General features: G+C 41.3%; 1 protein-coding gene across 12 annotated transcripts in view; it reads left to right on the top strand.

The window, feature by feature from the left end:
• The window catches only part of LOC128698394 (adenylate cyclase type 1), a 1,819,232-nt gene that overhangs the window by 824,266 nt on the left and 979,762 nt on the right, over nt 1–15,204 (top strand). For all 12 annotated transcript variants that reach the window (XM_070085014.1, XM_070085006.1, XM_070085009.1 and 9 more), the window contains one exon: nt 14,588–14,715. In XM_070085014.1, coding sequence (XP_069941115.1) covers nt 14,588–14,715 — 128 coding nt within the window. The remainder of the gene's footprint in view (nt 1–14,587; nt 14,716–15,204) is intronic.

Here is a 15,204-nt window from a genome sequence, read left to right as displayed (position 1 = left end):
AAAAAGTCCCTAGTGACCCATGCCTTACTGTTTGCCCTCCGCAGCACACACAAATTAGCCTTGAGGACATTGTTTTTCCTGAACACTCTGGGAGTTTCAGAGTGATACGCCAATAAAGGCTTCACTTTGCAATCACCACTAGCATTGGCACACATCAACAGAGTAAGCCTGTCTTTCATAGGCTTATGTCCTGGGGGTGCCTTTTCCTCCTGAGTAATGTTCGTCCTCTTTGGCATTTTCTTCCAAAACAGGCCTGTTTCATCACAATTAAACATTTGTTCAGGTTTCAGTCCTTCACTGTCTATGTACTCCTTGAATTCCTGCACATATTTTTCAGCCGCTTTGTGGTCCGAACTGGCAGCCTCACCATGCCTTATCACACTATGTATGCCACTACGATTCTTAAATCTCTCAAACCAACCTTTGCTGGCCTTAAATTCATTCTCATCATCACTAGTTGCTGGCATTTTTCTAATTAAATTGTCATGCAACTTCCTAGCCTTTTCACATATGATCGCTTGAGAGATGCTATCTCCTGCTATCTGTTTTTCGTTTATCCACACTGTTATGTTGGTATGTCTTATTACTTTGACAGTAAGGTTCTCACTACATGTTCTAGTGTGGGGTAGCTTTTTACTTAATGGCCTTATCTGTCTAGGGGTAATACTTACATCATGGCTGATCATCTTGAGTGTCTCTGATATCCTTTCACCAGCCCTCTTCACAGGTTATGTAAACTACTACTATAAAAATATAACTGTATTCTAAATAGATATGTACAGAATTACAGCAATCACATTTTCAAAACAAAAATCTACACACTCCATAGCTGTTCTCCCACATGGTGCACCTCAGCAACTTTGTCTTTCTCTCTTCTTGACTAACTCTGGGCTAACCAGTGTTTTGACACACTTTAGTCACCCTGGGTATGGTGGCCACAACTTAAGTTATAAAAACTCACCCCTGGAGCACACATAATGCCCCAAAAGAAGATAGAGGAAGGACCCAGAGGTCCTGCCATGTCAACAAACAGAGAGAGAGAGAGAGGGAGAGGGAGGAGCCTAGCTAAACTCCTCCCACCAAAACAAAAGACTGTTGCCAAGGACAATTCTCTTGTTACCACAATTCTACCACACTTTAATTTACTTTTACAAAAAGAAATACAACTTTATAAACTACTTATTTAAATTGTGTGTGTGTGTGTCTATAGTGTAACCTATTATATTAAGAAAAAAGGCTTGACCCAGCTGCCTCTCAGTCCTAAGGGTGATCAGCCCTTATGACATTTAGAACTGAGTCCCCATCAATTCAATATAATTAGGTATTCCAGAGTAACTGTTACTTATAAATACATGTTGGGTCCTATAGCTCCATAACACCCCCACCTCCAGACGAAGTCTCACAAAAGCTAGCCGTGTCCCTCAGGATACGGCTAGTAAAAAGTATATTGCTTAAGTCTGAAGGTGGTAAGCAAGACTACTAGAAATGCTACATATTTCCGAGCACCATAACTACTCTTCACTTTACTGTTATTTACAGCAGATTGCAGAATTTTTTAGAAAAGGATTTTAACCATACCCATATACTCAAGGGTGTAACTATTTACAATTTTAGTGACTTTTAAACAATACACATTACAATGCAAAAATTGCACACAATGCCCACTGTGAAAGCCCGCACCAACAGGCCTGTGCCTCTGCTGTGGTAATCCAGCAAGCAACTGGTACTCCAGGGTGGCATCTTCCTGATCAGGAGACGAGAGTAGAGCCAAACCCAGAGCAGTCAGGTGTACACCAGGCAGGAAACTTCACAAAACATGTCAAGGTGTCTCTCACTTGGTGGCCGAATCAAACAGTGGGACTTCCAGTCAACACTCACGATCCTTAATATGGTCAGGCACTCAAGCCCATCTTCCGAGGTCCCACTCCACACAGATCCTACAAACTTATGAAGAGGAGGCTGACATAGAACATGGAGGGGTCCAAGGGACCACAAAGGCAAATCGTCGGGCCGTTTTGTATATAGAGCACACCAAGACACAACATCACATACCTTCCTGAACGTCTCATGTTACCGAAGGTTGTCAACCACTGCCTCAACTCACATTTACATATACACTGACCCTCGTCACACTTTTGGCTCCGACTCGACTCCTTCACAGTCAGATGGCTGGTAGAGAGTACTCAGGCTCGCCGAGAGTTCACCACTGCAAAAACAACAAGGTCAGCACATGACAAACACTATGTACAAAGTACGCACCATGCATCTACATGAAACATCTAGAGAGAGCATCAGCAACCACATTCTCTGAGCGTTTTATATATTTGACTTCCAAATTAAAAGGCTGTAGGAACAAAGCCCATTTTAAGAGTCTGATTTTAGTCACCATACACAGGAACAGGATGAAGAGATCTTGAGGCATATACAAATGCTGAATAGCCAGCCCCAAAATGAAAATTTTCTTTCCTGTGGTAAAATGTTGACATTTAAACTTAGAAGGTTGTTCATAGATAGTAACAGTTCTGCAACCTCTCGCAGTGCAACAAACACCAAAGACATCTCTTTGCACCCAGGTTGGATACATCAAGTTTACACAAATACCATCACGTTCCATCTCACACAAAAATTTTAAGCACACAACGAACACAATTTGCATTACACACATTAAAATGGTACTGGAACACAGGCCATGGAAATCACATCTTCCTGCCCTATGTTTTGGTTTATTTAAAATGTTTGCATCTCTTAGTGCATAAGTATCAATCTTTCTAATCCTGTAAACCTTAGTTGTTAAACGTACTTTGTGGTAGTCAGTGTTTATGCCCAGGGTGCCATCTAATTTGGGAACCATGAAGTATGGGAATGCCCACTGACTCTTACTAAGCACTACAAACTGGTGGTGGAAGAATTTCACTTCTTCCTCTATATCCAATTTTTCAGATTTTTCCCACACAAAAATTGTTGAATTGGCTCAGCTTCCTTAACAATTTCCTCATGGAGTTTCAACTTTTCCCCATTACTGACATCCCAAACTTTTATAAAGTTCCAAGGTGACTGAGCCAACTCTCCAACATTTTTCTCATTAAAACCAAGCATGCATTTCCCAAAATCTTTTACACGCATGTTATTTCTTAACCCCTTCAGGGTCCAAGGCCAAAATCTGAAGTGGTGCTCCAGTGTCCAAGAAATTTTGAAAAAAAAAAAAAACAAATTTTTTTTCTTACAGAATTAAAGAGTATATTTTTTGTGAAGGTAATAAGACAAAAAAAAAATTCTGATCAGTACTTACCGAGATATAGTGCCAAGAAGTTTGTCCAAAATGATGTGGTGGCGGCAACATCGACGAATTCCACATACGCGCATTACTTTATTTAGCAGTTTTTGTAGTTTTTTCTTTTCTTTTCCAATTTTTTTCTTTTCCTACTAACATTTGGGGCCTGAGAGACCAATACTGTATATAATGTATATATACAAACTCACTGTATTGAACACAATAACCGCACTAAAGTTATTATCATATTATTGTTTACCACTGTTGTTTATTACAATAAACATGCACAAATCTTGTATAATACTAATGTTCTATCATATATTTACATATTTACAATCACTGGACATGGTTTTAGAACTGCTGGAGCTTGTGGAAGTCCTTGAAACAAGGCACCATACACAGAGGCACCTTACATTCCTAACACATAAACCGAGTGTCTTTGCGTCTTTCTTGCCGTCTTTTTGTTTGTGCACAGATGATGCATCTCTTCTGAGCAAATTTCTTCTGAGTTGAAGGAAGCTGTATTATGAAATGATCACCTTCCCTCCTCAAATGCTTGGGTATATCCTGAGGAATTCGAGGACCTTGTTGTATAGCAGGTGTTCTTACCTGGTACTTCATTATGAGTTGTCTGACAACAGACAAACAAAATTCACCATACGGTGGTCTGTTGCCAGTCTTTATTTGGTACATATTATATGCATTGAGCATTGAAATGTCCATGAGATGGAAGAAAAGTTTCATGTACCACTTGTAACTCTTACGAACACAATCAACAAAACCAATCTGCATGTCACATTTGTCAACCAAGCACATGTTTTGTGTATAATCAATCACTGTCACTGGTTTTCGAATATATTCATTAGTCACTCAATCAACTTTGCCACTGTCTTGCATTTCATTACGGTGAATGGTTGTCAACAATGTGACATCTCGTTTGTCATGCCACCATAATGCCATGATGTCATTGGCAGTAAACACCTGCACATCATCACCACGATCACCTGCGCTGAGCCTGGGCATATGTTTACGATTAGAACGCACTGTGCCACACACATCTGTCTTGTTCACTTACAAGAAATCACTGAGTAATGGGCTTGTGTACCAGTTATCGGTATATAATGTATGCCCCTTACCAAGATAAGGTGCCATCATGTTTCTCACTACGTCACCTGAGATACCCAATAACATCTTGGAATCTTTCAATGTTTTACTTCCCATGTATACAACAATATCCAACACCAGGCCACTGTCACAGTACACAAATAACCCTCACATAAAAGAGAGAAGCTTACGACGACATTTCGGTCCGACTTGGACCATTTGTAAATGGTCCAAGTCGGACCGAAACGTCGTCGTAAGCTTCTCTCTTTTATGTGCAGGTTATTTGTGTATCGTTCCAGTCATGGTATTGTGCCTTTTTTGTTATTCAGTCACAGTCACAGAGTACAAACAGTTTTATACCAAAGCGTTTCCTCTTGCTCGGTAAATACTGCTTGAATGACAGCCTACCTTTGAACAAAATCAAAGACTCGTCAATTACAAGATTCTTGAATGGATAAAAGTATATGCTGAACTTTTGTTTGAGATACATAAAAACATTTCTAATCTTGTATAACCTGTCACTTCTGTCAGGCCTGGTTTTGTCAGAGAAGTGCAACATACGTAACAGTAAGATAAACCTGTTCACTGGAATGATTTCACTGAAGACCGGGGTAGAAATTAACCGATCTGTGGACCAGTATGCTTTTATATTATGCTTATAGACATGAGGCATAAGCATTATTGTTGCAAAAAGCAAATACATTTCTGCAACAGTCGTCTCTTTCCACCGGTGTAGTCTTGACTGTGGTGATATGATCGTATTTGCCATGGTGTACTCAAAATACTTATTACTTTCCCTGACAATAGTTTCCATCAATGGCTGGTCAAAGAATAATTCAAAGAATTCCAGTTCATTGGCTGTGGTTCCAAGGGGACAAGTAGGTAGAATTCCACTTTGAGAGTCATCGAAGTGGTGGGGCTTGGGAACAAAATTGGGATTTTGCTGCCAATCCCAGATACGGTTTGCTGGTGGATACTGGACATCATAGGCTGGTTGTGCTGGTGGTTGTGGTTGTGGTGGGCTGGTGGCTGATGCTCCGCTTTGTCCTCGAACTGAGGAGTCAGCAGCGTGGGTCCCAGCCTGGGCTGGTGAGTCACGCATGGCGGTGCCACTACATCACCACTACCACCATCTACTGATGCCTGTGGTCTGTCTATGCCAAGTGTAGCCACATCATCCTCACTATCACTATCTAAACCTGGTGTAGGGCCACGGGATGTACTCCGGGATGTACTCTGTCCCCTGAGCACAGCATAGGGTACACTACCCGAGCGCATTTGGTGGCATACATACCGACGCTTCACTGGTGAATATGATTCCGTACTATCACTACTCGAATGATCGTCAAGAGCAATAAAATCACAATCCACGTCACTATCATCATCATTACTGAAGTCAGAGGCCTGGCCACGCGAAAATAATAGTTTTCTCTTGCATTGAGGTACAACCAACCGTGACTGACGAATGCCCACACCAGAGGTAGAAGGTTGAGGATCGTCAGGGTTTTCTGCACTATTATCGATATCCTGGTCATTTCTTTCGGTCACTAACTGATCAAAGCCAAAGAATTCTTCTTCATTTCCACTTCCATCAGTGTCAGAACTATCAGATAGGAAGAGGAGAGTCCCAATTTTCCATGGAGTGAGAGCTGACTTGCGACGAGGCATGGTGAACAAGGGTAACTGAGCCGGCGTTCCCACAAAGCTATGCAGGCACATAGATTTTTTGTTTATGGCGCACACCCACCATGCAGACCCGTTCTCTCACATGTAGGCCTATGAGCGCTTTCGCGCTAAATTTGACGGCACTAGAATTTTGGCGTAGATCTACAGTTTGGACACTTAACGTGAAGCCATAGATCTACGGGACGGACCCTGAAAGGGTTAAATACACTTTTGGTATTTCATACAGATTATTGTTTTGCAGCCCTTTACATTCCATTAAAACATTGGTCTCTCTGAATTTTTGACATAATTTCAAACCCTTTGACCAGTTACTGTGTACATTATACTCATTCTTTTCTTGCTTGGGGGTGTGGGTTTTATATCTAACCCCTGGGAACTCCCCCCACAACATGTTCAGCTCACAGCAACTTGCCATACAGATTTTCACATGAATTGGCTCCAGTATCAGCACTTCCTCTCCAGCCTCCAGAGTATCATGGTCCACATTATGGTCCCACATCATCATCCTGGTCTGGTTGATGGGCACGTTCACTGGTACCATCCACCTCATACGAGCCAAACAGTGTCTGAAACTGAGAAAAAGCTCCGAGGGGGGAGCATCACCATCCTCCCCAAGCCAATAGCTCAGAGATTCCAGAGTGCTTCCCCACTCAGCAAATACAAAGAAAGGGATCCTCTCATCCCAGTTGTTAGTATTGTCTATACCATAGGCTTGCATCATTGTCTTGAGGGTTTGATGTAATTTCTCTATTTCCCCTTGAGATGGAGAGTGATACACAGTCGAACACTGAGGCTCTACTTTTAATCCCTTCAAAACATTTCTAAAAGACTTTGAGGTAAAGTTAGGCCCTTGGTCGTTTTGCACTGCTTGAGGAAAACCAACATGAAAAAAGAACTTCATCAAAACCCTTAGGACTAGATGAGCAGTTAGCTTATGTAGAGGGACTGCTTCCAGGTACCTGGTAGTGGAGCAAATATTTGTGAGTAAATAATCATTTCCCAGTTTGGTCCTTGGGAATGGACCAAGTACATCTACTACCAGCTTGCTGAAGGGTTCACCTGGTTCTGAAATAGACTGAAGGGGAACAGGTTTAATACTTCGACTAGGTTTCCCTATAAATTGAAAGACATGATAGGTCTCAATATACTCTCTGACAGTCTCCCACAGCTGAGACCAGAAGAAATGCCTGGAAACCTTGGACATCACCATCTGGGGACAAAACCCTTGTTCTCCTTCCATCGATACTGCAAACAGAGGTGAATTCTTTGTAAGAGTTTCCTCCCTGAAATGAAAACACTTATTTAACCGTAAAATCTCTTCCTCAGCAACAGCGACATTTTCCTGCACAGAAATTAATTGCCCCCTAGCAGGTGCAGCCTCTCTCACACTATTTAACTGATCCATTCTCCAGTCATGCTCAGCTCTGGCTGGAGCATCCTTTTCTTCAGTTGACTGCAGTTCAACATCAGAAAGAAGAGTTACCAAACTTAAGCCCTCACCATCCTCATGAGAAATATCATGAAGACTGTTGGTAGCATGATCATGAGCCATACTTCTCATGGTGGAACCATCAGGGAGAAGGTCTGGCAGGGTTTTCCTAGCCATTTCCTCCCAACATTTGGGACTTGGTTTCCCCCAAACTAGTTGTTCCTCACTGTCTACCAGGCCCATAACATTATTCCCTAATAAGAGGTCGACCCCTTCAAAGGGAATTTCATCCAAGATATCTACAGGGAGATAGCCAACTTGATATGCAGATTCTACCCATAATTTGTGTACAGGTGTCCTTATGGTTGAACCCGTAATACCCTTCAACAATATATCTACCCCAGTATAGGTATCCTTAGACACTGGCAGCACTCCAGCACGTAGCAAAGAGTAGGTGCTACATCCATCTCTCAAGGACAATATGTTCTCGACTCTGCCTACATCCTTTTGCAAACCAACTGTGGACCTACTAGAAAATATACACATCCTGGGTTTAGATCCAAAGGTTCCTCCTCATCTTGCCTTGAAGACCTAATGCAGGCAACTGGATGTATCTCTGCAGTTAGGGTCCCCTGGGATGGTTCCTCCCTTTCCTAATCTCGCTGTCTTGACCAGCAAAACTTTTGCGTGTCCAGTTTTGTTACAGTAGTAACAGATAAAACTCTTGAAGGTATTTTTACCATTTGGTGTAGGACTGGTACTGTTTACTCGAGGACCTGAAACATTATCTGATTGTCTAGGTAAACTTTGAACTCCAGCTGACTTACCTTTTCCTTCTATTTTAGAGGGCACCTCAGCCTTCATTTGTCCCTGAAAATTCTTGTCCCACTTACCTTTATGACCATAGGACTTGGAATAAGGTTTAGAATGAGTGGGGAAATTTTCAGAAGCAGCATGACTGTTTTTACTTACCAATTCCCTGCGAGCCAAGAATCTGTCACCTAGATCCAGTGCTTCTGAAAGATTATCTGGGTTTTTGTCCTCCAGATACTCTCTGAGGTCAACAGGGATTGTATTGTACAATTCCTCATGAACTATCAGATCTGCTAATTTGTTATAGTCTTTATTAACTCCTTTGGAACAAACCCACTTCTTAAAAAGAAACAGTTTCTCATTCCCAAACTCAGTTAAGGTCTGCCCATCCTGAAATTTTTTATTCCTGAACTTTTGTCTATATTTCTCAGGTATCATTTGGTAGGCAAGCAATACTTCCTCTTTAATTTTATCATAATTAGAAAAATCTTGCCCCTCCAGAGTCTCTACTCTCTGGAATCCTTTACCTACAAGTTGTGTGCGAACTAGGGTAGCCCACTTCTGTTTGGGCCATCCTTGCTCCAGAGCATTCTTCTCAAAAAAAGAAAAATATCTATCTGGGTCACTCTCTGTAAACTTAGGGACAAAATTTGCAGCTTTAGTTATGTTAAAGTACTGCTCAGGCTCTGGTTCTGAACCTCCTAACCTTTGATGCTCTTCCTCTTTAGCTTTCATTAATTTCATTTCAGCCTCTAGCACAGCTAATTTCAGTCTCATCCATTCCATTTCTGTAACACCTGGGGTAGGTGATCCATCATGTTCACTGTTACCAGGCATGTTTACTGATGAATTATTACCTTCTTCCCTGAAGCCTAAAAAGTTTAAAGACTCATCTTCTGACATAGTTTTTATCTTTAAACACTTGCTTCCCTCTTACAGTATCAGTGGACAAAGTTTTCCCACAGGCACATAAAATAACACAAATTGAATGTAAACTATGCACATAGCACTTACCATAACCACAACAAAAATGTGTTACTCAACCTTTCTCCCACTTAAGGAGAAAAACAACCTGTAAACTAATATATGAAAACAACACTTCCACTGACACCACCTTGGTAAATCTTCTCCTACCAGAAACATGCAACTGTTATTACCCCATACCAGCACATATAGTTCAAAGAATGTTTTGAGTTATTTTAGCAGTCAAATAACTCTCCCGGTCAAGCTCCCATGTTACGTTGGTATGTCTTATTACTTTGACAGTAAGGTTCTCAATACATGTTCTAGTGTGGGGTAGCTTTTTACTTAATGGCCTTATCTGTCTAGGGGTAATACTTACATCATGGCTGATCATCTTGAGTGTCTCTGATATCCTTTCACCAGCCCTCTTCACAGGTTATGTAAACTACTACTATAAAAATATAACTGTATTCTAAATAGATATGTACAGAATTACAGCAATCACATTTTCAAAACAAAAATCTACACACTCCATAGCTGTTCTCCCACATGGTGCACCTCAGCAACTTTGTCTTTCTCTCTTCTTGACTAACTCTGGGCTAACCAGTGTTTTGACACACTTTAGTCACCCTGGGTATGGTGGCCACAACTTAAGTTATAAAAACTCACCCCTGGAGCACACATAATGCCCCAAAAGAAGATAGAAGAAGGACCCAGAGGTCCTGCCATGTCAACAAACAGAGAGAGAGGGAGAGGGAGGAGCCTAGCTAAACTCCTCCCACCAAGACTTAAGAAATCGTAATGACACGATTGCAAATAAACCATACTCACGGCCGGGATTGAACCCGCGGTCATAGAGTCTCAAAACTAGCTGGTCTAGTGGCTAACGCGACGGGCTGGAGTTTTGAGACTCTATGACCGTGGGTTCAATCCCGGCCGGGGGTATGGTTTTCCTCCCACCAAAACAAAAGACTGTTGCCAAGCACAATTCTCTTGTTACCACAATTCTACCACACTTTAATTTACTTTTACAAAAAGAAATACAACTTTATAAACTACTTATTTAAATTGTGTGTTTGTGTCTATAGTATAACCTATTATACTGAGAAAAAAGGCTTGACCCAGCTGCCTCTCAGTCCTAAGGGTGATCAGCCCTTATGACATTTAGAACTGAGTCCCCATCAATTCAATATAATTAGGTATTCCAGAGTAACTGTTACTTATAAATACATGTTGGGTCCTATAGCCCCATAACACACACCAATAACAGTCTCTCAACATCTTCTATCACTTGCGATCTCTGTTTTGAAAACAAAGTTGCACCTTTGGCAAGAACAGCTTCCTTGATTGCCGTTTTCTTGGCCACAATAGTAGCGATGGTTGATTGGGGTTTTGTGTACAACCTGGCCAGCTCGGAGACATGCACTCCACTTTCATACTTAGCAATGATCTCTTTCTTCATATCCATAGTAATTCTCACTCTTTTTGCTGTAGGGTTGGCACTAGAAGCTTTCTTGGGGCCCATGGTGATTTATTTTGCAGGTGCAATCACTAAAAAAGCTGTGATAATATGAAATGTTCTGACTGTATGTTTGGATGGGACGGCTGGCTTGTAAACACTGGCACCCATAGAACAAGTGAGGCGGGCTCAGGCCGCACATGGACGCATCTTGAACGAATCCCATGGAGCGAATTTTTTAGCGCTAGCCGAGGCAAAATTTTTGTGTTAAAATTTATTGCTAGGCGGATTTAACATTATGCGATGCGTTCGTTAGGCGAGGGTCCACTGTACTAAAATGACACTTACCTTTATTGAAGAGCATTGTTGAGTGATGAGACACTTTTTCTTGAACACTCTGGGATTTTCACAATGATACATGAGTAAAGGCTTCACTTTGCAATCCCCACTAGCATTACAACAAAACAAGAAAATTAGCCTGCTTTTTATAGGTTTGTGTCCTGGGAGTGCCTTTTCCTTCTGAGTAATGTAGGTCCTGTTTGGCATTTTCTTCCGGAACAGGCCTGTTTTGTCACAATTGAACACTTGTTGGGGTTGGAATTTTTCAGCTTTGCCATGCCTTATCACACTGTGTATGCCACTACAATTCTTGAATCTTTCAAACCAACCTTTGCTGGCCTTAAATTCACCAGTATGAGCACTAGTTCCAGGCATTTTTTCCTGTTCACCTGGGTGATAGTCGACTGGTGTGGGTCGCATCCAGGGGTACAAGATCAAGGACCCCAAAAGAAATAAGTTTGACAGTCCTCAATGACGCACTGACTTTCTTGGGTTATCCAGGGTGGCTAACCCTCTGGGGTTAATTGTTTCTCGGTATTCTTGATAAGCCACACCAACAATAGTCTTCCCACATCTTCGAGTAATACAGCTGACCATGGCGCAGCAGCAGCTGACGGTGTTGCAGCAGCAGCTGATGGTGGTGCAGCAACAGCAGCAGCTGATGGTGTTGCAGCAACAGCTGATGGTAGTGCAGCAGCAGCTGATGGTGTTGCAACAGCAGCAGCTGACAGTGGTGCAGCAACAGCTTACGGTAGTACAGCAGCAGCGGCAGCAGCTGATGGTGTTGCAGCAGCAGCTGACAGTGGTGCGGCAACAGCTTATGGTAGTACAACAGCAGCTTATGGTAGTACAGCAGCAGCTGATGGTGTTGCAGCAACAGCTGACAGTAGTGCAACAGCAGCTAACAGTGTTGCAGCAGCAGCTGATGGTGGTACAGCAACAGCTTACGGTAGTACAGCAGCAGCAGCAGCAGCAGCTGATGGTGTTGCAGCAACAGCTGATGGTAGTGCAGCAGCAGCTGACGGTGTTGCAGCAGCAGCTGACCATGGTACGATAGTATTTCGAGAGTATTTCTCACTCTTTTTAGCACTAGAAGCTATCTTGGGGCCCATGGTGGCTTATTTAGCAGTTACAAGCACTAAAAACACTGAAATAATACAAAATATATCGTTGGTAGAGCCAATTTTTTGATGCCAAAGAGCGCATTTAGACAAATTTGCCATTACTTGATGCCGCCATTGAGCGGGGATCCACTGTAATGTAGATCTTAATATTACGGATTGCGAAAAGGATTTAGGAGCTCTGGTTAGCAGTAATCTAAAACCAAGACAACAGTGCATTAGTGTTTGCAATAAAGCTAACAGAATTCTTGGCTTCATAGCAAGAGGTATAAATAATAGAAGTCCTCAGGTTGTTCTTCAACTCTATATATCCTTGGTTAGGCCTCATTTAGATTACGCTGCACAGTTTTTGTCACCCTATTACAGAATGGATATAAATGCACTGGAAAACGTACAAAGGAGGATGACAAAGTTGATCCTATGTATCAGAAATCTTCCCTACAAGGGTAGACTGAGGGCCCTGAATCTGCACTCTCTACAAAGGCATAGAATTAGGGGGGATATGATTGAGGTGTATAAATGGAAAACAGGAATTAATAAAGGGGATGTAAATAGCATGCTAAAAAATATCTAACATAGACAGGACTCTCACCAGTGGCTTTAAATTGGAAAAATTCAGATTCAGGAAGGATAAAGGAAAGCGCTGGTTTGATAATAGCATTGTGGATGAGTGGAACAAACTCTCGAGTACCGTCATAGATGCCAAGATGTTGTTTAATTTTAAAAATAGGTTGGATAAATACATGAGTGGGTGTGGGTGGGTGTGAGTTGGACCTGACTAGCTGGTGCTACTAGGTCGGATGTAGTGCTCCTTCCTTAAGTGACGTGTCTGACCTCACTAGGTCAAGGCATTGGCTTAAGCTGGTGGGAAAATTGGACCTTCCTTGCATAGGCCAGTAGGCCTTTTGCAGTGTTCCTTCTTTCTTATGTTCTTATGCAAAGGAAAATGGTGAAAAGCAGGAGTTTGAGGTAATCAGTCCCTCAACCTTGAGCTGATGTGATCAGTCCATCAATCTTGAAAAGATACCACCTATGACTGCTGCACCTCTCCTGCCTACAGTATATAAGCCACTTCTTTGTACATATGCTGTATTCTTTTCAAGATTGATGGACTGATCACATTGACTCAAGGCTGAGGGACTGATTACCTCAAACTCCTCCTGTTCTTCACCATTCTTCTTTGTATGGACTGATGAAGCCACTGTGTGGCAAAACGTTTCCTCATTAAAGATACCCAAACGTTGCACGTGTCTAATTTATCAAAGAGTCATCATGTCTGATTCCTGAACAAGTGAAAATGTGTATTACTTGCCAGTCATGTTTATTATGCCTTATATCTACAAGCATAGTATAGCACTTTGTCTGGATTTTTTAGGTTATCCTAGGTAATTTACACTATGTATAACTGTATTTATGTGTACCTGTGAGACAGAGACAGAGATAGATACACACTAACTAACAGAGATAGATACAGACAGACAGAAGGAAATAGAGACAGGGAAAAGAAATCAGCCAGCCAGTCGGCCAGCCAGCTGGCCGGCCAACCAGCCAACATGAATTAATAAATAATAATACAACTTACAACCCTTGATACATATGATTAATGACACACTTGTGCAACACTTGTGTATCTTTATTGTGGAAACATTTTGCCAACCAGTGGTTTCCCTAGTCCAATACAGAGAAGAATGGTTGAAGATCAGAAGGAGATTGAGATAATCAGTTCCCTCATCCTGGAGGCGATGTGATCTTTTTGTCATATGCTACAGTGCAGCATATGCTACATTGATGGACTGATCACATCAGCTCCAGGATGAGGGACTGATTACCTCAAACTCCTGATGTTCAACCATTCTTCTCTGTATTGGACTGAGGAAGCCAGTGGTTGGCAAAATGTTTCCACAACATACACAAGTGTTGCACAAGTGTCTACAATAGATACCCAAGTGTTGCACAAGTGTCTACAATAGATACCCAAGTGTTGCACAAGTGTCTACAATAGATACCCAAGTGTTGCACAAGTGTCTACAATAGATACCCAAGTGTTGCACAAGTGTCTACAATAGATATCCAAGTGTTGCACAAGTGTCTACAATAGATATCCAAGTGTTGTACTTACAAGTATCTCATTCATCAACCTGTCAACTCTTTTTTTTAATCAGTTATCTACATTCCTTGATAATATGTAAACAATGTCTTCTGCTACATCAGAGGAAGTGGGTAACCTAGAAAGAGTTATTAATAATTGAATGTAGTGTACTAGAGGAACTAAACAGGTCTCATAAAATATATACGGTGAGCAATACCTCAGCACTATGTCATACTGAAGACAAGGACAGGTTGAATGGGCATGCTCAATAATTTAATGTTATGGGTCTAGTAACGCATTGTTTTATTGACAGGACAACCACTGTTTGCGCATCAAGATCCTTGGTGACTGTTACTACTGTGTTTCTGGCTTACCTGAAGCCAGGAGTGATCATGCCAGGTGTGCAGTTGAAATGGGCCTTGATATGATCGACGCTATTGCGTAAGTATGGCCTTGTGATGTAAGCAGTCTTTCTGTTTTTCTTATTTTGCTGTATATTCATTGTATTTGAGTTTCACTTATTTTAATTAGTAATGGTGTTGCATGTTTTTCATAGTAAGAAAAAGCTTAAAGCATCTTATGCTAAAATACTGTTTTTGCTTGCATGATTTATTGTTTCTTAAATATTGTACTCAGTATACTCTTATGTTATTTGTTGGAGATGAGCAGCTGAATGGCATGTTTATGTAATGCAAAATAAATGAAAGCTCAGGATGAAGCTTAAATATCAATAGTTATATGGATGAAGTTATTATCTTTCTCATATACAGCAGTCAGTAAAAAAATGTATAGGATACTGAAATATTTACTGAAGAATAGTTTGGTAAATATTGTTTGATATTTGGTGTTTGATTGTCAGTAGGAGTGTATGAGGAGAAAAATCTTCAAAGTTTGTGAGTATTCACTATGTGGTAATGTGGCAAAGCTTGT

The sequence above is a fragment of the Cherax quadricarinatus genome, chromosome 14 (genome assembly GCF_038502225.1).
Source record: "Cherax quadricarinatus isolate ZL_2023a chromosome 14, ASM3850222v1, whole genome shotgun sequence".
Classification (NCBI taxonomy): domain Eukaryota; kingdom Metazoa; phylum Arthropoda; class Malacostraca; order Decapoda; family Parastacidae; genus Cherax; species Cherax quadricarinatus.
This window is presented reverse-complemented; position numbering and strand designations above follow the sequence as displayed.